We start from the raw sequence: 20,271 nt of genomic DNA, 5'->3' as shown, positions 1-20,271 counted from the left end.
AAAGATATAAGTTGGGATTCCAAAACTACAGAAAATAAAAAAGTTCCAAAGTTTAATTAAAACTTGAATTCCTATTTCAAATCTTTCTACCATGCAGGACTTAATGGTACCTCATCTCGAGGGAGGGCACCACAGAAGTGGATGAAGGAGCACCTCATCTAGTGGATCATAAGATCACTTGTGGCTGGTGACCACAACTTGAAGTGCATTTAATAATGGAGAGAGGGAAGAGCTGCAGTGGGAATTCGACAGCAGAATTGGAATGGTGTGGCTTTCCACTGACAGTGGATGGTGATTCAATGCTTTCTGGTCACCATCAGTCAATGGCGTTTCCTGCTAATCTTTCCTTCCCTGCTTCTTCAGCAGATGCAGATTGAGCCCAGTAATTATGAGAAATAAACATATATAAACATCATTTTAGACATTAGAGTTATTATTCCTTTGCAGCAATACTGATTTTTTTTTTCTAAGACTTGGTTCTATTTTAATTTTCTTCTCCACCATGCTCTTAATTTTCTTTTGTTATCATGTGTTCTTTTAATTCATCTTCAATAGAACTTAGAGGTGGCCTTTGATTCATGATTTTTTGAATGCTGTGATAGACAGATATTATTAGGAAAGATAGAGAAAAAAATATTTTCATTTCTGAATATAAGGATAAAATGAGGCTTCTTTCTCCTCCTCATTTTTACCGCAGTCTTTTGCTCAAAAGAATTAAATTTGGTTCCAGAATAAACTTTTTTTTCAGGATATAAAATTGTATAATCTATCACTGTTACTTTTGATTTGGGGAAGAAGTGGATTTGGAAGCTGAAGATAACACTGTGAGTTGTGGGTTTTAATGGAGAGAAGAAATAGCAGAATCCTTGCATTCCATTACTTTTTAGATCACAACTCTCCTGCCACAATGACAGTGATTGAAGCATCACCAGAAATTCTTTGAAAATAGCAGAAAAAAATATTCAGGTCAAACACCAACTGCTTTAAAGTATAACCAGACACTTAAAGATGCCCTTTGGATGATCCACACAGAGTTATACTGACACCTCACACTGATCAAGTTGATGTTACTTGTGGCACCTTTTCTAATTATTTTTCCATATCTTTATCAGTTGATGGATACATTCATTCACTCATCCACATCCAACCAGCAGCAGCATCATCATCATCATCAGAACTTGATGACATGATTTGTTGACTAATGCATCTGATATGACCAACTTTTCTTACATCAACCTTTTCTTTTTATGGTATATTAACATCACCTTTTTGTTTGGTAGCAGATCAGTATTAGGATAAACCAAAAATTATGGTCTCAGGTCCTTGAATTCCATGTCCAACAACATGTGATGACCCCACAAATGCCTAAGCATGCTCTCTAAAACAGTGGCAATTGAGCCCCACTCTGCTACAAAGGCTAATAAACTTAAATGTCAGTGAGGATGAATCAGTTCTTTAAGAGAAGGGTAAGGCAAGCAAGAAATTGTTTAAGATTTCATTATTAAATGACCATCCAACTTGAGGAATACCAAATGCAGCTCAACTTCCTTTTTGAGTCCAAAAAGTAGTGATAGAGATCTCAGACTTGGAGGCATTTGCAGGATAGCCAGGAGGCAATTACTGGTGACTCCCACGCTGCTCCATTTAGACAAATGGAGCAGAGTTTTAGTGCTGTTGGGTGGATCTCCACTAAAGATCCTGTGATCATTATGCTGCAAGTTGACCACATTAAGCACTGCTATAGACACTGGCAATTCTCATTATCAATTGTGCCATCAATGAAAGAAGCATATCATCTGAATTTTCTTGATCAAAATACAATGTTGCCACCTCAGCATGCAAGAGATGAACACAAGAGTTTTATGTGTTTTTTCTTTGATTTGAGAAAGTTTTCACATTCTTTCTTGAATGAATACCATGTTTACGGAAATATTTTTGACAGCCTTCATTGTTCTGTACTATCAAGTGAACTACAGAAGCAAGAGAGAACTTTTGTTTGAAATCAATCAAAAGAAGAAGAATGACATTCAGAAAAAGTAAGGCCCTAATGTTGAAGATAGTCTGCAATTTGCAGAAAACTAATGTTGAATGCTTTCTTCTTCTAGATTCTAAGCCTGGTATTGGACTGGACTTCTTATTGATCCAACACTTTGTTCGAGTATCTTATCCGTGAGCTATCTTTCCTCTCGTTTATATTCATTTCAATTGCTCAATCACATGAGACTTAATTAGAACTCATTTCCTTCCCCTTGAGAACTGATGAACAACTTTTAACTACAAAGAGCAATGAAAAATTACCTTTAGCAATAATAGTGCGATTCTGTCATTAGTGATCAAATATCTTCATCATCGGAGATGCATCTTGACGAAGGTTTCAGAAAATACTTTCATTACCTTCTGAGTACAGTTTTTGCAGAAATTATTGGTGATGAAAATAACTTTCGGGACTAAAATCATAGTTAGATCTTTAGAAATAAAAGCTTTTTGTTGCAAGATGTCATATCTGTTGAAGAGAAATTTAATGATAGAACACTGCTATTGCTACAAGCAAGATTGCATCCTCAGCAACAAATTTTTTCTTGAATTAAAGGCCATAGAGAATCAGAATCTTCACCAAAATTTTCATTGCAATTAAGACACTTCCATTGCAGGAAAAGCAGTAATTTGTCACTGAAACCATTTGAGAGGGGTGAACTTTCCGATACGACATTCCCTAAAGTGAAAAAAACTTTACATGAAACAAGATGAATTTAGATTAAGCAAAACTTGTTTTACTAATTTGATGTGCTGCTCCAAATCATCCAAGAACTTTGCGGAAACCAAGGCCTCCCTAGTTTAAGCTGTTTAGTAACCAATTTAGCAGCAAAAGCAGAATTAGTGTCACAGCTTAACAAATACAGCTTATTGAGCACATCTACATACATGCAGCTATATAGCTATAAAATGATGTTGAGAACCATAAGATATCTAATCAAAGTAAAACTTTACAGTTCTCTTTCTTAGTGATGATTGGTTCTCCAAACCTCCAGAATGAGGAGTTTCTGAAATTTGTGTATTTCCAGCAACATGGCAGATTAAAACATTTCATATATATATTTTTTAGCAGCAAAAGCAGAATTAGTGTCACAGCTTAACATATACAGCTTATTGAGCACATCCACATACATGCAGCTAAATAGCTATAAAATGATGTTGAGAACCATAAGATATCTAATCAAAGTAAAACTTTACAGTTCTCTTTCTTAGTGATGATTGGTTCTCCAAACCTCCAGAATGAGGAGTTTCTGAAATTTGTGTATTTCCTGCAACATGACAGATTAAAACATTTCATATATATATTTTTTAGCAGCAAAAGCAGAATTAGTGTCACAGCTTAACATATACAGCTTATTGAGCACATCTACATAAATGCAGCTACATAGATATAAAATGATGTTGAGAACCATAAGATATCTAATCAAAGTAAAACTTTACAGTTCTCTTTCTTAGTGATGATTGGTTCTCCAAACCTCCAGAATGAGGAGTTTCTGAAATTGGTGTATTTCCTGCAACATGACAGATTAAAACATTTCATATATATATTTTTTAGCAGCAAAAGCAGAATTAGTGTCACAGCTTAACATATACAGCTTATTGAGCACATCTACATAAATGCAGCTACATAGATATAAAATGATGTTGAGAACCATAAGATATCTAATCAAAGTAAAACTTTACAGTTCTCTTTCTTAGTGATGATTGGTTCTCCAAACCTCCAGAATGAGGAGTTTCTGAAATTGGTGTATTTCCTGCAACATGACAGATTAAAACATTTCATATATATATTTCTCAGAAGATTCAAAGTGATATATCTGGTAATGCGGATGGGAATTTGTGACAGGTTCTAATTGGGCCAGTAAACAAACAGATGAAAATAAGAATCATGATCACTTAGCATTCATCACCATCCTGCTTCAGCATCCAAGTGCATCTTGTAAAAACACTATACAAGACAAAATTAGCATCAAGAAATCTTCACCAGCAATTTCTATTAGTTGCCTGAATATTAACTCAGAATCTGTGGTACCTGTCATTAGAGTCACAAAAGAAGATGGGAGAATGCAATAATCATCCGGTAGCAGAGACCACATCTAACAAACAGTGACTGGAAATTGCACCGAATGAGTTGGCACAGACAACAAGAGAGGAAATCAAAAGAGCTCAGGAAAGTGCAAGTCTAGACTCAATGGCCATAATTGATGAGCTTGAGAATTCTCATTCGGTCCTCACAATTACCAAAAACAAAGTCACCATGTGAAGCACAGTCATTGCACCTCTCTGATCCTTAACTTGACTCAACAAGTAGAAGCATCAGAAAGAAACAAGTTGGAGAGTGGGAAGTCCAAGATGGAATTTGGCACTGGCAATGTGTTTCGAGAAATGCATGAAGAACTGGATCAGAAATGTGAGTAGATATAAACACAAACTCAAAGTGGAGTAGGAAGAAAGAGATACATATCAAGGAATCTGCAACTTAGTTTGAGATCCGTTAATTAACATAGAAATGGATACCACCATTCAATTGGATCACAAGATGTAAACACAAACAATGCATTGCGTAAAAGGAGAGACAGTGCAGAAACCACAACAGTAAATTCTCAGATCACATATGCTAAGAACTATGAAACAAAATCTAACATGGTATGTATCAGAGCAAAAGTCATCATATGTTTAGAGGGAATCTTAAGAATATAAATTCGATCTTTCAGATGGAATGATAGCGAGAAGAACTTTGACATATTATTATTATATGAAAACATCAAATCAGGTGTATCCATGGTTTAATATGAAAGCTTGATAATTGGATAGATCAGCTCTCACACAATGAAACTGGAATTGTAAGTCCTAAAGAATCCTTGATTGAATTGCCACAAGAGTTTGACTCGATCTGACCGAAGAGCATATCCTTACGACATTTAATTCTCTGATGCAGTGCAATTGCCAAGTCCTTAGATAGCATGCCCAAAGAGCACAAGGACAGCAGCAGAGGTGGGGGCTGGCATTTAACAGAGACCGGTGGAGATCAGAAGGAGTGATAGCTCTTTGAGAGAGTGAAGTAGGCTCTCTTTAAGAACCGGCATTGAAGGGAATTCAAGGGGAGTAAATGGTGGCAGGTGGGCACAATCCCATGAAGTATATGACCTTCTTCTTCCAGCTTTTAATGCCAAGGGCTTCTTCCACTTTAAGGATAAAGCTCCTCTCCGAGCTCTAAATTCCATGCTCCCATCTCAAGTTTCTAAAGGGGCCACCCTCCAATGCACTTCTCAAGTTCTACACATCAAAAAGCTGGTTTGCTAATTAGGAGTCTTAGATTTCTCTTGTTGATCTCTCTATCGCCTGATCATTATTTTGTGTACAGGAGCTGAAGGACGATATTGTGCTTAAACTTCCATATCGTTCGGCATCGCTTGTTATATACTTATAATCATTAGAATCGAGTGGCAATTGCTTTGTTGTATACTTATAATCAGTCGAATTAGATTCATTCATTAATGGATTTGGCTTCCTAACAAATCCATGTTGGAGATGATAAGGCGAAAGAAGAATAGCTGTCATACGTAGGATGTCTCGTTCAGAAATTGCAGTAGTGCTCCAAATGCATTACGTTATATGCCATCAGTAGCTACTTAACTTGCTTCACCAAACCTTGGCAGACATCATGTCTGCATAAAAATTCTGATCAATTCCCACATAAATGTTGAGAAAATTAGTTAGAGCGGAAAATATGGACCATCTTTTATTAGGTTAAGAGGGACATTATATTCATACATACATAGATCTGTCTGTGTCCATCTCTTGATTTGTGTAGAGCTAAACAAAACGAGAGAAACGGATGATAGACACCATAATTGCATGATTGTGAGGTGCTGCTGCATAACCAATAGGTCATGTTAATGGATCACAATCTTGTTTGTCCACTCACCATAACCAATAGGTACAGTAATCGAGTTGAAATTGAAGAGAAGGGGAAAGGACTAAGGCAATCAATGGGTGGCTGTGCCATTAATGTTTGTGTGGAATAAGAATTTAACGAGAATAAATATTTTTTTTAGGTTGAGTAAATCCCCCCCAGAAAACTATGGGAAATGATGTTTCTCTTAGGCCTAAACTGTTTGCATCAGCTTTGTGAGAGACCAAATCTTCCAGCAGCTTTTGTGGAATGATTCAACCAGCTAAAATAGCAATCTCCTCATTTAAAGAGGAGGGAGGGGAAGGTGTCCATTTATTTCAGAGATGTGATAGTTTTCAATTAGGGTTGAGAAATGGGTGTTGGGATGCTTTAAAGAGGAGTTCATCGGTTGACTCATATTTGGAAGTCGGAGTTAATGGAAGATGCATGGCACTCAACTGCTTGTGCAGTTGAGCTTCTCCTCCCTTCAATTAGACGTCACACCAGCCGTGCTATTAGTGCTTGACAGTGTTGGATAACAGTGTGACTTATGGACGCAGTTGAACTTGACCTGATTCCCATGCAATTACTACACATGCACGGGGTTGTGATTCCTATGTTGATGCGTGGTAAGAGTCATGGATCACAGAAACAAGAGAACTTGTGTTCTTTTGTAGCATCTCCCATTAGATCCTTGCCTGCGGTTGAGTGCTTTTAAATGTGCCTCCTAATCCAGCCTATATAAGCAGCTCAAATCCTACGAGGAGATGGTAGAAAGACTGGCACTTTGAGAGCTGAAGTGCTGCTTTGGTTCGAACTCCATGGTGTCGGTGTCGGTGTCGCTGCAAGCGGCCCTTTCGCCGGAGGAGAGGAGGACATGCCCCGACCTCCAGGATTTCTTCTCCAGGAAAAGGAAGCGCAGAGATGGAGAAGAGAGCCAAGGTAACAAGGAGCCCAAGCTGGTGAAGGACGAGGAGGAGGAAGAGGACACCGAGCTGGATCTCGACGCTCCCTTGCCTTCGGAATGGCAACGCTGCCTCGATCTCAAGGTAGATAGATATCAAACATTACAAGCCATGTCAGCTCAGATGAGATTGCATGGAGATCCGGAAGAGAGTTGATGCGTAGATTTCGATTGTGCAGTCGGGAGCGATACACTTCTACAACACCAGGACGCACCGGAGGACCGCCATGGATCCCAGGCTGAGCAGCTTGGAGCCACCGAGCTCGCGGCCGAGGCTGGACCTGGAGCTCAACCTCGAGCCGCCGGGGAGCCACCTCTACGGAGCAGAAGGAGATCTGGTGAAGCAGGATGCATGCAACTCCGAGGACGACGAGATGGTGGCGACGGCCTGCATGCGCTGCCACATGCTGGTCATGATGAGTAAGGCATCCTTATCGTGCCCCAGCTGCAAGTTCGTGCACCCACCAAATCACAGCTTCTCGGCGTTGTGCACGCCAGCTTTCAAGCTTGTGTGTTGCAAGGATCAGTACTCCAATTAGTCTTCCTTACGTATCTTTAATATGATGTATAAAGTATTGCAAAGAGGCAGGTTTTGGTCAGTTTATGTTCAGGTGGAGCAGCACTCTTTGTTCAATGGATTCACGTTCCTAAATAAAGTAGCAGTAGATGACTGTTGGAGAAGACAATGTGTCCCTGTGCCTGTAACTCTAGTCTTGTGTAATAAGACAAAAGTATATTTAGTGGCAGTCAATGCTTTTGCTCTGCAACCAAGTAGCTGCTGCATCAGAAGATGTTAATGGTGCAATCTCTGGAACCAGTAAACCCTACCAGACAGCTTAATTGAAGGGTCTCTGAAGAATTCTGCTACTGAAGAAAACTCTGCAGCAATGATAGCGAAACATATCAGCGAGGAGAATTCGTACTTGCTTGCTACAGGATGAAGATAAATTGATGATATCACATGTGTGACTGAGCCATGTAACCACCATTGCACCTGCCATGGAGTGCATGTGAAATCATTGATTAGGCCTTCCAGTGGTCGCCTATCAATGATTACTGGGGCAATGAATGGAGTGCTATTAACTTTAGTTGACGAAGCATTTTGGAGCTGCCCATCCAATGTTGATATGACATGTAATTTAAATGGCAGTATGATGGTAAGTCAACTTCACTCCATATATGACTTTGGGAGCACAAAAAAATCTTCCAAAATGAATTTGTTCCTCAAGAATCCTGGCTGCAACAAAGTAATGATCTGATCCAATCCAACACAGTAAATTTCCAGGTTATCATTGAAATGGGATGGGAAATCTTCAGTGTCCTGTTTTAGAGGAATACTAATACAACCAACATTTATTTGCTGTTTTCCTTTGACAGAAACGTGTAGACAGTGTACCTGTTTTAAATTCTTTGGTTCCCCTTCTCTTTCATATCCTTCAAACAGTTGCAGGCATCACAAAGAAAAATGGTGGTCCAGGATGTATTAGTGGCTGTGAAATATGTATTGAAGCACAAAGATATACTTTAAATTCTCTCTCTCTCTCTCTCTCTCTCTCTCTCTACAGGAGAAATGGCTTGCGGTAAATGTCAAACATCTCTGAAGAAGATAGCTGAGGCTCCTGCAAAGCAAATTAAGCTCACATTAGGATGCCATTAAAAAGATGAAGCACACTATATGATCAGAATTAAGGAGAAAATGATTGTGACAAAAGCTTCATCCTATAAAATGTATCAAATGAGGAGGAAGAGAAGCCCCTCAGCACCCAATGGCATGTTTATGTTCCCCAAGTTCATTTTATTTGAAGATATCTCAGGTAAAAAAGGGAAGAATTTCTTGATTGTCTTGTGGAAACATAAGATGTTATTTACACCCTATATGTTGATAAGCAACAGTTTGGACTTTAGGCATTGACAAATCACCATTAGGAAGTGAAAAGCATAACATGTTACTGTTTCACTGTAGATACAGGTGGATTAAGGTACATGAAGCAGATAAGTATGCACCCTGTTCATGTGCAAATTGCATGATCCTACATGAATGATCAATAACTTGGATGAAACACCAGTTCACTTTTGGTCCTAGAAAACACAGCTGAGATTTCTTATTCTCTCTGGACACACACACAAACAAGGAGGGAGGGAGAGAGAGAGAGATGTTATATTTCAAAATCTTCAAAAAGAAACTAATACATCGCCTTGGTCCGATGCAGATTTTGCTTAATTGAGGACTTGGGAGAATGATGAAGCACACAACATGAGGAAAAGGAAAGTAAAAAAAAACAGATAAAGCAACTGCACATGTTTTGCCATGACAATCAAATTCCAACTATTTTATCCTTGACAGATTCACACAAACAATGAGTCAAAGTTATGAGCTTTGGTTACCAAGACATCCCTCTTGAAATCACATAAAGTTTATCTTTTGTTATGATTATGACTAAACACTGATGGAAAATTCAACATCAAAACAATTGCTTCTCCAGACTAACATACTAGAACTTGTGAAGAGTTGAAAACAAGAGGCATCAAACAAGTCAGCAACTGTGGAGATTCATTCATCTAAAATGAGATAGAGGAGATCTTGCAGAGAATGAGAGCAAGGGAAAAACTAAGTTTTCTAAGAAGCATACCTGGGTTAACCCAAAGTTGAACACCTTCCTCATAAGAGAAACAATTGGGCCACTCATGCGAATGCCTGTGCTGGCCTCCCGAATAGCAGAGCGCATGGCTGTCAACAGGCGACCATAAGTAGTTCCTGGTTCATTCTCAATGGCTTGTATGAAACTATAAGTCATGGCACCCGTAGATGTCGAGCCTGCCAAAGCCTGCAGGACTTCAAATTACAGTGATCAGATGAGCCGTCACTCTGGCTAAATGCATGAAAGCAAGACTGAAATAAACAGACCAAGGGGAAAGAATGGTCATCCTTGGATTTAACTCAGTTTTTTGCGGAGCCATGCACTAGATAACATAAGCATGGAGACAGACTAGACTTCACCCCAGATCAAATAGGAAATGTTGGCATGAGAACGGACACAACTCTTATCACTTTGCCATGTTGTTTATATTACAACTAATATAATATCTTCTTAAGTTCAGAAGGTCCAGACTGCAATAATAGACTCAGACAATGATCCAATGAAATCAAAAGCAACTCTGGAATTTCAAGTCAAATAGCATAAGCATAATTACTGTAAATAACTTGAATAAAAGATAACAAAAGGAGTTCTTCCTATGATCTCCAAGCCCTGAGAATCTATAAGAAGAGCAGAGCGCAAGTTTATATTCACCAGCAAAATTATTCATCGTGTTAGAACAACCCATATTTATTAATCCTCAATGGTTTCCTGGTGAATCATGCACTCACTGAGGTATCTGCAGAAGTCTGGTGGTCATCACAACCACTGAGCAAAATAGCCAATCCCCCATTCGTGCCCTTCCATGTACCTGATGGTGGGTTGTGATCCTCCCACTGGTAATACCCTGCCCTGCGTAAAGCAAAAGGTTTCATTATATCATGGACATGGACTTCAAACCAACCTGACGGAATGCTCATTGTAAGAACATAGCGACACTGATCTCGGAGTTAGCACTAGCATTCTATTTGATCTGCTCAAGTTTATGATGGCTATGACTTGGTTTGATGTACTACGTTGGTCACCTGGATAATCGGCAGAGGTAGGGGAGGTCGAGGACTGTGCCACTGTGGCAGGCATCGACGAGCGCATGGAGCTTGACGCCTCGGGGGAGCGGCCGGACGAGCGTCTCGTTGATCTCGTCGTCCAGGATGGTGCCGTTGGCCTCGAAGTCTAGGGGGCAGAGCGCCTCGTCGAAGCCGTCCACCTCGTCGCCGCTGGGGTCCAGCCGCTGCACGCCGTGGCCCGAGAAGTGGAACACGAGCGAATCGCCGCTCTCGCACCCGCTCACCAGCCACCGCATCGCCATCCGCAGGTTCTCCTTCGTCGGCACCCGGGACGGGCCCCTCTCCTCCTCTGCATATGGTTGCATGACACAGGAATGTTCTCGGTCATGGTTCTGACGACCGTCTTTGATCATGCTATTGAATCCGACAATGACGAAGAGGGCCTGAGGAGATCCATGAACCACTTCCTTACCGGTGAGGACCAGGATGCCTTCCGCAGGGAACCCAAGCCTCTCAATCAGCAGGTACCTCATGCAGTTCACGTCATTCACCGTCCCCTTGAGCTCGTACCGCCGCCCGACGTAGCTTATGCCGACGAGAACCGCCCTCTTCTTCCCCCGCACCCGGGGAAAGCTCGGCGGCGGACTAGTGATGGGATAGCCTTGGGAGCTGGAGCCGCTGCTCGACGACGAAGAGTTGAGGGAGCCGATGCCATTGGAGATGTTCATGACCACGGACTTGAGGAAGCCCATGGCTTGCCGGACCGGGTCTTGGGAGCTCCCCACGTCGGTGATGGCGAGGCAGGCGGCGCAGCGAATGGCCCGAGCTTGCGGCGGTACGACCAGTAGCACGTCGCAGCCGCTGCACCTGGCCGTTTTGTTTCTTCTGCTCCACATCTTCGTCTCCCTTCCAGCTTCACATTCCTCTCGTGGGCTCTCTCTGCGAGGCGCCACCATGGCCTTGCAGGAGAGCCATCACCGGAGTTTACAGCGTGCTCGATTCTTTTCCCTTTCATTTTGCCATGGCATATATTCCGATGAGAAAGGAGTGCGAGGGGAATAGGATTCTTGCTACTTTGTTTTCCAGTGCACCATTTTAAAGAGTTGCGTTCAACCAATGCAGTCTTCCAAAGATTTGGATTGCCACTACCTCATGGCAGTCATAGATTTTGTCGACATAATCCAAGATATTAGATATGAGAAGACAGTATGATTCTTAAGAAACTTAATTTACCTGCTTAAATATTGGATGATATGAAGAGATAAAAAGCAATATCTGCTTCACTAATACAAGATGAATGTGAATATATCCACAGTAATATAAAAGGGAACATTAAAATCATCTTCTGGCAAAGCATCCTGCAACCCAAGCAAGATGTAATCAAATAAACAAAAGAACTCAAGACTGATGTTTCTATAATGTATAGATCACAACCTCTTATTTATAGCTGAAGCAACAGAATCTGCTGAACCATGCTCGAATCTTTTCTCCAGAGTGTCCTTTTCATGTAGTAGGCTTGCTCATGTCTGCTGATGATACTTTCCTGTACTTTTCATCATACTACAATTAATTAGGATGGACTGCTGCAGAATCATAATAGCATGACAACCTTGGGGGTGTCTAAATGATGTACAATCGATTTGGCCAGATATGCAGGTGTCATGGTGACTATTGTCCAAAGTAGTGAAATTTGACAAGCATTATCCAATATTTGTTTTCCACCTTTCTTACAAAGTGAAAGGGAAGGAACTGATATGACCACATAAATATTCACAATGTTTTCCATTATAGACAAGATGAACCAAACAGATGAGCTCTTATGTTGCTGAGACATTTACAACTTCCTGGACTGAAACTGATCTACCCTTGTGAATTTTTTATGGTATGGTGAGCTGACTGGGGCTAGGATCGTTAGTATGACTTCTATGAAGTATCTTCTGTCCCCACAAAGCTTGTGTAACATCAAGAGGCTATTTGAATGATGTAGAATTCAAACCGTTCATTCATATAGAATATTTATGTTTGCTTGCGTCTATCAAGAGCAAAAGAACAGGTTCTCCTGCTTTTTCTGTAATGTTCACTTTGATGCTCCACATATCTTGCATGGTCACAATCAGAAAACCGGCTACCTAAATTAAAAGTAAACTTTGAATTGTTTTTCGGCTTGGAAGAACAACCTGCAGATAGCTATCAGTATCAACATGCCATGCCAATTGATTGCAATTTCATTTTTTATCTCCTATGTTTTTCGACTCCTTGTGTATCAGTGCTAGAAATTAATCCCATCAACTTTCTACTATACATTTCTGAATGAGATGATGCCTCCATCAGGTCATGACAGTGGGAGCTCTCAGCACTGCATGGATGAAAGAGACTATGTTGCCAGATAATGTTGTGCAGTGTATCTCACCAATGAATTATCTCTTTCCTGGAGTGACAATTGCCAAAGTTCTGTTGATGCTAGCCTGCAATCTCCATGAATGATTCACTCTTTTAACCAACTAGCAATCCAGCCAAAACCCAGATCCTCTTTTGTTCAAAATCTTCTACTTGCATATTTGTAAATTTGTTCCTTCCTTTACAGTGATAAGCTGGATCAAATCTCCAGACATAAAGAACATAAATGACATCAACAGAGAAACAAAGTCAACATGGCACCAACAGCTACTGCCTTCCACTTTGCCTTATTAAATAGGACCTGAGTATCGTATCTCTATTCCCTTATTATTTCAGGAAGTGATATTTACAATTTCAGGATAAAACTGATCACAAACACAAGAATATAATGTATGACACATCAAATATACCTCCTCCATGCAGTTATGATCCCTAATTCCACCTCCTGCTCTAAACTTATGCACCAATCCACCAACCTCAATCCAACTACAGCCGGTATCTTTCCTTATATTCCTATCATCCATTATTTCTCTGACAGCATTGGCTTCCTCCCACTGCCCTCCAGCAGCATAGATGTTAGCCAATGCAACATATGATCCCGAGCATTCTGGTTCTAGCTCAAACAGCTTCCTTGCTGCAACTTCTCCCATATTAGTATTTCCATGGACTCTACAAGCACTCAGTAATGCTCCCCATAGTGATGGTGTAAACTTGAACATAGACCTGCTTATAAGCTCATAGGCATCATTCAATCTTCCTGTCCGTCCAAAGAGATCCACCATGCAGCTATAATGCTCCTCTCTAGCTGGTATACCATAAAAGTCATGCATCAAACAGAACAATCTCCAACCCTCATCAACCAATCCCGAGTGGCTGCAAGCTGATAAGAGGCAAATGAACGTAATGTGATCAGGTTGAATCAAAGCTGAGACCATGAAATTAAAAGTTCTAAGAGCCTCCTCGGTGTTCCCATGCTTCCCATATCCACAAATCATTGAATTCCAAATGGCAACATTCTGCTTAATGCTAGCTCCATTAAACGCAGCATGGGCAGCTTCTATATTTCCACACTTTGCATACATATCAACAATGATGCCTTGGATAACCTCATCCAGATCAAAGCCCCTCACTATTGCTTGTGCATGAAACTGCTTTGACAGGCTAATGAACCCAGAAAATGCACATCCGCTAAGTAATCCAACAAATGTAGATTGATTTGGCGCCAATTCAACCAAACACATCTCCACAAACAGAGAAACAAGACCCTCTATAACCCCAGTTCGACCATACCCTAATATTAAACAGTTGTAGCAAACCACATCCTTCAGTTGAATCCTATCAAAAACCAGCTGAGCAAGACCCAGGTTTCCATTTCTGGCATAGACATCGACCAATGAGCTTCCAATGAAAGCATCAGAATCCAAGCTTAACTTGACTATCCATGCATGGAGCTGTTCCCCCAGCTCAAGTGGAGCGCTGCCCAGAACAACACTGAGGGTGTGGCAATTTGGTGTCATGCCTTGATGCAGCATATCCGCAAACAAATGCATCATTTCTATCTCGTAGCCCTCTCTATCGGCATAGGCCTTTAGCATGACGGTCCAAGCAACAACATCCCTTTCGGTCATTTGGTCGAACACCTCTCGGGCCTGCGATAGAATACCACATTTAGCATAGAAGCTGACGAGAGAGGTCTCGGAGGAGCATGCGTGAGTTTTTTGTTGCGTCCTCCTGATCATGACTCCGTGCACCTCCCTCCCGGATCGGATGGCCCCGAGAGTAGCGCAGCAGTTAAGTACGGCCGCGACGGAGAGGTCGTCGGGCTCGTGGAGGCCGCTCGAGATGGACTCGCGGAAGAGGGCGAGGGCCTCAAGCGGCCGGCCTTCGCGACCGCGCTGCCGGATGAGGGCGGCGTCAGGGTCAGGAGCGGCTCTCTCGGGCTTTTCGTCGAACGCCAAGACGACGGAAGGATCGCGCGGGCGTCGCTGAGGTGCGTTGTCCCCCTGATGTAGCTTGACCTGCCTGTGGATAGCGGAGGAAGGAAGGGCGGCCGCGGCTGCCGCCGGGGTACCGGTGATGGCCGCGGTTAATTGCGCGACGGCACCACTGTTTACTAGCAGCATCCTAATGCATTCCAAGCATATGACTGCTACAAAGATTCCAACTTATATATATATATATATATATATATATATATATATATATATATATATATGGTTACGAAACATATGTCATAGTCGAGTCAATGTCAATTTGTTACTATATTATTCCGTGTTCCTTTTTTTATCAATGAGTCAAGTAAAATATCATATATGTCTCTTGAGCTCATACTTTATATTATGATCTTAGTTCGCTTATATGTTATTATATGCTTATTTGATATCAATGAATTGTATGAGATGACATATATATCTCTTAAGTTTATACCTTACGTTATGATATTAATTAGCTCATGCATTGTTATTTACTTTTTTTAATCAATGAATTGAATTAAATATCGAATATTCTACACTTAAGTTTATTCCTTGCATTTGATATTGATTTGCTTGTATATTATTTTTTGTTCCTTGTTAAGTATGAATCATATAAAATGTTAAATATGATTCTTGAATCCTTATGTTATATAATTTATTATTCCTATATGTCATGGATATAATAATCACTTGTGAAGCTTTGTAGCTCACATTATTGTCATATAAATTTTTTAAGTCAGTTTGTCACTCACACTCGTATTAGTTTTGGAATAGGCAATCAAATGTTAGAAGATTATGACATATTTTGATAGTTTAACGAGATAATATTTTTTAAAAATATTTTATTTGTAATGTTATCCAAACGTATGAGTTGGTGTTTATTACTGTAAATGTTAAAAAACCTCTCATGTTAACTCTAAAGGTTTATGTTGATATAAATTTATGGTAAATGATTGGTTTTAGGATGATGATAATTTTTGCTCTCATGGATTTATAAGTGATTGTTAATGATTTTTTAGATGGCCTTGAGTTTTATGGAGTGATTGAGGCTTGCATTTTATTTAGTGTTGTGTGATAGCTAACATGTTTATACTTTTATTTAAAAATTCGAGACTAAATTTGCTAAAACCTAAAAAATATATTAGAATACAAATTGTTTTATTTTTCTAGTAACATAAATTTGTTACCAAAATTCATGCGTTGTCATCCCTTTCTCGCGAGATTAACATCATTAGTTCTAACAATTTTTATATGCATGGAGAGACTGACTGAACAATTGAATGTGATGTCTTAATCTGTGGAGATAATATTGTTTGTATGGTTATAATCTTTGATCATTCATGATATTCGAGATTGTTAGATTTTGGATGAATAAGTGTTATGCACCTTTATGTCGTAGTGGTTTGGGTCGACATGACTTGATCCTATCCGAAAAACATAAGGTCATGCGAATGGGTGAGACAGTGAGGTTAGGTGAGGGGGTTGGCTCTGACGTGGGGTCGAATCATGCTAGATCTACATCATGATCCTACACAACAGGTCAAAATCACAAGGGATTCCCAATTCAACCTCATGCTTAAATTAGTAAGTGAAAATGTATGAAAAGTTTATCCCTCGTCCCGGGATAGAGGACTAATATTTATACCTACAGAGATGGCCCAGGGAGTACGACGATTGATAATGACCGCTAGTACCTCACGCGACGCGATCATGTGGGTGGCTGACCCATACGTCCGCTATGGCACAGGTCAACCTGTCTGAGTTCCTATGGCACAATGTTGACTTATACAGTCCCGTGCAACATAGAGTTAGTCAGAGGGGCGTCACTTATCAGGTTAACTTCCTTCCATGTTAGACAGATATCGGGTCATATTCCGTCGATTGTCAATAGACGATCTAGGATTGATGTTTGAATATTCTCTATCAATCACAATTTTTATTTTAAGATATTTACTAAACCAAATCAAATATGATTAAAAAATCTTATCGAGAAAGGCATGTTGATTTTTTCCTATAAACACCATTATGATTGCTGGATTCCTATGTAACTTATAATTACCCTATAAGTTTTTTCATTAACTATTTATTTATTTTATTTTATTTTTAAAAAAATTACTTGGAGAGTTATTCCAAACCATATATATACACACAATGATTGATTTGAATACAAGTTTAGTTTCTCTAAAAAAAAAATCTTATTCTTCTCATAGAAATTATATGGATGATGGTATTTATTATACCTTATTATCTTCATTTCATTTCTGTCCTCTCCACTCCCTATTATTTCTTAGCTATTTCTCTACCATGGCTTGTCTCCAATTCATGCTGGTCATCTCTCTCTCTCTCTCTCTCTCCAATATTGCTACCATCCACAAGTCTCATCTACCACGGATCTTCTGACTTCACCAACCACCGCCACCCAAAACATATCTCCCTCTTCCGTGGAAACTTCTCCGGCGGTGCATATTTATCAGCTATCAGCGTGGAAGACTCCATTCATTGTTATCCACCTAACACACCCTGCCCCACAACGCATCATGTGTCCCACACACACACACACGGCTGGGTCGAACGCAGCCGCTACAATTGAGATGTCATCATCGCACCAAACCCAGGCGGCCCTCCACCTTCCTTTTCATTTCCTTTCGGTTCATCAACAGGAGTCGTCGGTCTGTGCTCGGGCGCATCATCATTGGCCACAGTATCCTCGGCCATTGCATGTGTGCTGGTGTGGGGCTGCGCCTGTCGTCTCCCTTCCTTTCTTCCTCCTCGTCGATGCAAAAAAAAAGTCATGGCTGGGTACGCTTCTACAGTTCTCCCATGCATGGATGGCCACCTCGTTGCTGTTCATGAGCTGTTTGTGATGCTTCCATCAATCATGTCATGCTCCGGTGACATATGACAGCAATCAACACAGCCTAATATTCCATGTCAAGTGCGAGGCTTGTCTCCGTGATTAGACCTTAAATATGAGCATGATTGTGGAGTTCCATGAGCTTTCAGTCTCTCTCTCTCTCTCTCTCTCTCTCTCTCTCTGGCGTGTTTGCTTGCTGTTGCAGCAAAATTTCAGACAACAAAATTGACTGAAGGACATACAGAATGTGACTCATCATCAGAGTGCAACCGTCATCATGATGTGAATGAAGCGTGAGTGGTAGGAAAACAGTAAGCTTTACCACATTAGGGTTGCCATATATTCTTCTCAAGGAAGATTAAGTTAGCTGTCACTAATCTTCAGTTGGGTTCACTGAGCATTCAACTAGGATTTGATCAAGCAGACCTTATTAATGAGCTTGGAGGTCATACATGCTATATTTATCTTCATCATACAGCACCTAAAGTGTCCATAAAACACGAGCAGCACTGGAACCAACATTAGACACCTCCTCTCTCTCTCTCTCTCTCTCTCTCTCTCTCTATATATATATATATATATATATATATATATATATATATATATATATATATATATGTTAGAAGGAGGAGGAAAAGATACATTAATTCCTCACCTTGTAACGGGGTTCGTGTAACATTATTTAGGGAAGACATGGCACATGCCATGGGTCGATGTACAGGGAAAGGACTCGTTAGCTAGAGAACTCCTCTAAGAGTTTATACCTTCTTACCTTTCCCCTGAAGGCCTGCCTTGCCCTACGAGAGCCCGGAGAGAGCTCTCCGGATCGACTCCGGTCGGTGACATCCGAAGCAGATCGGTTCAACAGCTTGGGTCTCTTGATAGGCTTGTGGAGCTGCGATGAGAAGACTCGATGATGAAGCTCGACTCCTCCTGACCCACTGCTGCCGTTGCCGACATCAATGTTGGTGGAAGAAGAGACTGAGGTGTTGGGATCCTTGACGGCTTCTTTTGCAAGAGATTTGGCTCCTTCCTCCCTCAGGCACCAATTGCATGCTCCGTAGGATTGGGCTTTTGGGTAGAGATCGCTGCAATACCTGACCAAAACGTTACGGATTAGCCGTGCATGGGGATACTGTGCCTCACCCACTCCATTCATTGTAATTGAAGTTCCTTGTACCGATGCTTGTCCTATGTTTGATGGGAAAGTTAATATCCGATGTTATGGTACGTAGTCATAACAGAAACTGCAAACTAATAAATGTTCAGTGGATGCAAGGAATGGAGAAAAATATTGATCGAGTTCAAGCTTGTGGGAATGCCTCTCAGTGGATTAACCTATCATATATGCTTGATGGATCGAATGAATCGGATGAACAGATGGTTTTCATTGAATACATCGAGAGAGAGAGATCAGTTCCTGAGCAGGCACCATAAACATGGGAACAACCATTGTTGGACATAAGAGTTGGAATTGTTTCTTTATCTTGACGGGATCTGATGATGGATTGATGAGATAACAACTTGGTGGAAGAACTAGTGTTTCCCTAAAGAAGAAAGAAAGACAAGGCATAGATTGAAGGGAATAAGATTCACCACCGTTCATGAGTTCGATTTGATATGCAGATGGTTCTGAATGGCTTTAAATTCACATATATACGAAGAGGGCATAAAGGCAAAACCAGACTGATGGGGGTACCATAGATATGATGAACACAGTCTGTATGGGGATCCCTTTTCTGTGGTTACAGATGCATAAACAAGTCGGGATAACACTACAGCACGAGCGAGAGATGAGAAGGGGAGGATGACCTACTTGTGCTGACACCGGACAAGGCAGACCTTGCACCGGAAGAGCTCCTGCGCCAACCCGTGATCCCCGCACATGCAACAGACCACCGAGGGTGGTGGCGCGACTCCTCCTTTGCTCCCCATCCCACCCACCGAAGGAGAAGAAAAGGCTCGGAATCTGATCTGATTGCCGCTCTCTTCCTTTCCGTTCACTGGCGAGAGAGAGAGAGAGAGAGATGGATGGGGAGGAGGAGAGGAAAGACAGGCAGTTTTGGAAGGATGTTGAGCGGAAAAGAGAAGGAAAGCGATGGATGGGGTTAGGCAATGGTTCATGGGGCCTTCAAGAGGTGGGAAAATGTGGCCAACTTGATGGGCAGTTTGCACGAGAAGCATAGCAAAAAGACTAATAGGCTGCTGTGCGAGTCAGACTAAGAGGGCTTGGTGGACTCGCAAGCCATTGCTGAAACCCATGGCATAGACTGATCACAAGTCAATAGTAATACTATCCTTTGTGGAAGAAAGCGTAGACTTTGGAATGGTTCTGATGAGTTTCTTGTTGACTTTGCTGGAAACCATGCCATCGTCGGTATACCGATCGCAAAGTCAACCGATGAAAGATCAGGTCTTGTGGATGGAGTGCGTAGGCTGCAAGGACCATGGAGTAGTTCTCATGTCTTTCTTGCTGACCAGGCCTCACTCATCACATCCTCACCTTCGTGT

The 20,271-nt window shown here is 41.0% G+C and overlaps 4 protein-coding genes across 5 annotated transcripts; 1 reads left to right on the top strand and 3 right to left on the bottom strand.

The window, feature by feature from the left end:
- Positions 1-6,355: 6,355 nt before the first annotated feature.
- On the top strand, positions 6,356-7,639 carry LOC135582297 (protein CURLY FLAG LEAF 1-like). Of its 2 annotated transcripts, none has more exons than XM_065095764.1 (2): positions 6,356-6,978; positions 7,058-7,639. In XM_065095764.1, the coding sequence occupies exons 1-2, from the start codon at positions 6,751-6,753 to the stop codon at positions 7,430-7,432; spliced, it is 603 nt and encodes a 200-aa protein (XP_064951836.1). In that variant the 5' UTR covers positions 6,356-6,750; the 3' UTR covers positions 7,433-7,639. The 2 variants fall into 2 exon arrangements, with proteins under 2 accessions (XP_064951836.1, XP_064951837.1); XM_065095765.1 differs by having other exon boundaries at positions 6,442-6,978; positions 7,073-7,639.
- A 505-nt stretch (positions 7,640-8,144) lies between these two features.
- On the bottom strand, positions 8,145-11,706 carry LOC135605541 (metacaspase-1-like). The gene is made up of 5 exons (XM_065095763.1): positions 11,009-11,706; positions 10,555-10,885; positions 10,261-10,381; positions 9,524-9,718; positions 8,145-8,512 (listed from the first exon to the last, which is right to left on the bottom strand). The coding sequence occupies exons 1-5, from the start codon at positions 11,490-11,492 to the stop codon at positions 8,453-8,455; spliced, it is 1,191 nt and encodes a 396-aa protein (XP_064951835.1). The 5' UTR covers positions 11,493-11,706; the 3' UTR covers positions 8,145-8,452.
- Positions 11,707-13,265: 1,559 nt separating this feature from the next.
- LOC135604817 (pentatricopeptide repeat-containing protein DOT4, chloroplastic-like) lies at positions 13,266-15,056 on the bottom strand. The gene has a single exon (XM_065094470.1). It carries the CDS (start codon positions 15,054-15,056, stop codon positions 13,266-13,268), a length of 1,791 nt encoding a protein of 596 aa, XP_064950542.1.
- A 3,328-nt stretch (positions 15,057-18,384) lies between these two features.
- On the bottom strand, positions 18,385-19,896 carry LOC103976095 (uncharacterized). Its single transcript, XM_009391282.3, has 2 exons — positions 19,577-19,896; positions 18,385-18,857 (listed from the first exon to the last, which is right to left on the bottom strand). The coding sequence occupies exons 1-2, from the start codon at positions 19,882-19,884 to the stop codon at positions 18,494-18,496; spliced, it is 672 nt and encodes a 223-aa protein (XP_009389557.2). The 5' UTR covers positions 19,885-19,896; the 3' UTR covers positions 18,385-18,493.
- Positions 19,897-20,271: the final 375 nt, after the last annotated feature.

This window comes from Musa acuminata, chromosome BXJ2-2 (assembly GCF_036884655.1).
Source record: "Musa acuminata AAA Group cultivar baxijiao chromosome BXJ2-2, Cavendish_Baxijiao_AAA, whole genome shotgun sequence".
Lineage (NCBI taxonomy): Eukaryota > Viridiplantae > Streptophyta > Magnoliopsida > Zingiberales > Musaceae > Musa > Musa acuminata.
This window is presented reverse-complemented; position numbering and strand designations above follow the sequence as displayed.

What these genes read in the sequence shown, in the direction of transcription:
- LOC135604817 (XM_065094470.1), bottom strand. Translation starts at nt 15,056, where the DNA reads ATGCTGCTAGTAAACAGTGGTGCCGTCGCGCAATTAACCGCGGCCATC.
- LOC135605541 (XM_065095763.1), bottom strand. Translation starts at nt 11,492, where the DNA reads ATGGTGGCGCCTCGCAGAGAGAGCCCACGAGAGGAATGTGAAGCTGGA. An exon ending in AGACTTCTGCAGATACCTCA is followed by an intron (nt 9,719 to 10,260) that starts GTGAGTGCATGA and finishes GAAGTCCTGCAG; the next exon opens with GCTTTGGCAGGCTCGACATC. An exon ending in TCAACTTTGGGTTAACCCAG is followed by an intron (nt 8,513 to 9,523) that starts GTATGCTTCTTA and finishes TTTGCTTTGCAG; the next exon opens with GAGCCTCAGCTATCTTCTTC.
- LOC103976095 (XM_009391282.3), bottom strand. Translation starts at nt 19,884, where the DNA reads ATGAACCATTGCCTAACCCCATCCATCGCTTTCCTTCTCTTTTCCGCT. An exon ending in CTTGTCCGGTGTCAGCACAA is followed by an intron (nt 18,858 to 19,576) that starts GTAGGTCATCCT and finishes CGTTTTGGTCAG; the next exon opens with GTATTGCAGCGATCTCTACC.
- LOC135582297 (XM_065095764.1), top strand. Translation starts at nt 6,751, where the DNA reads ATGGTGTCGGTGTCGGTGTCGCTGCAAGCGGCCCTTTCGCCGGAGGAG. An exon ending in AACGCTGCCTCGATCTCAAG is followed by an intron (nt 6,979 to 7,057) that starts GTAGATAGATAT and finishes GTTGATGCGTAG; the next exon opens with ATTTCGATTGTGCAGTCGGG.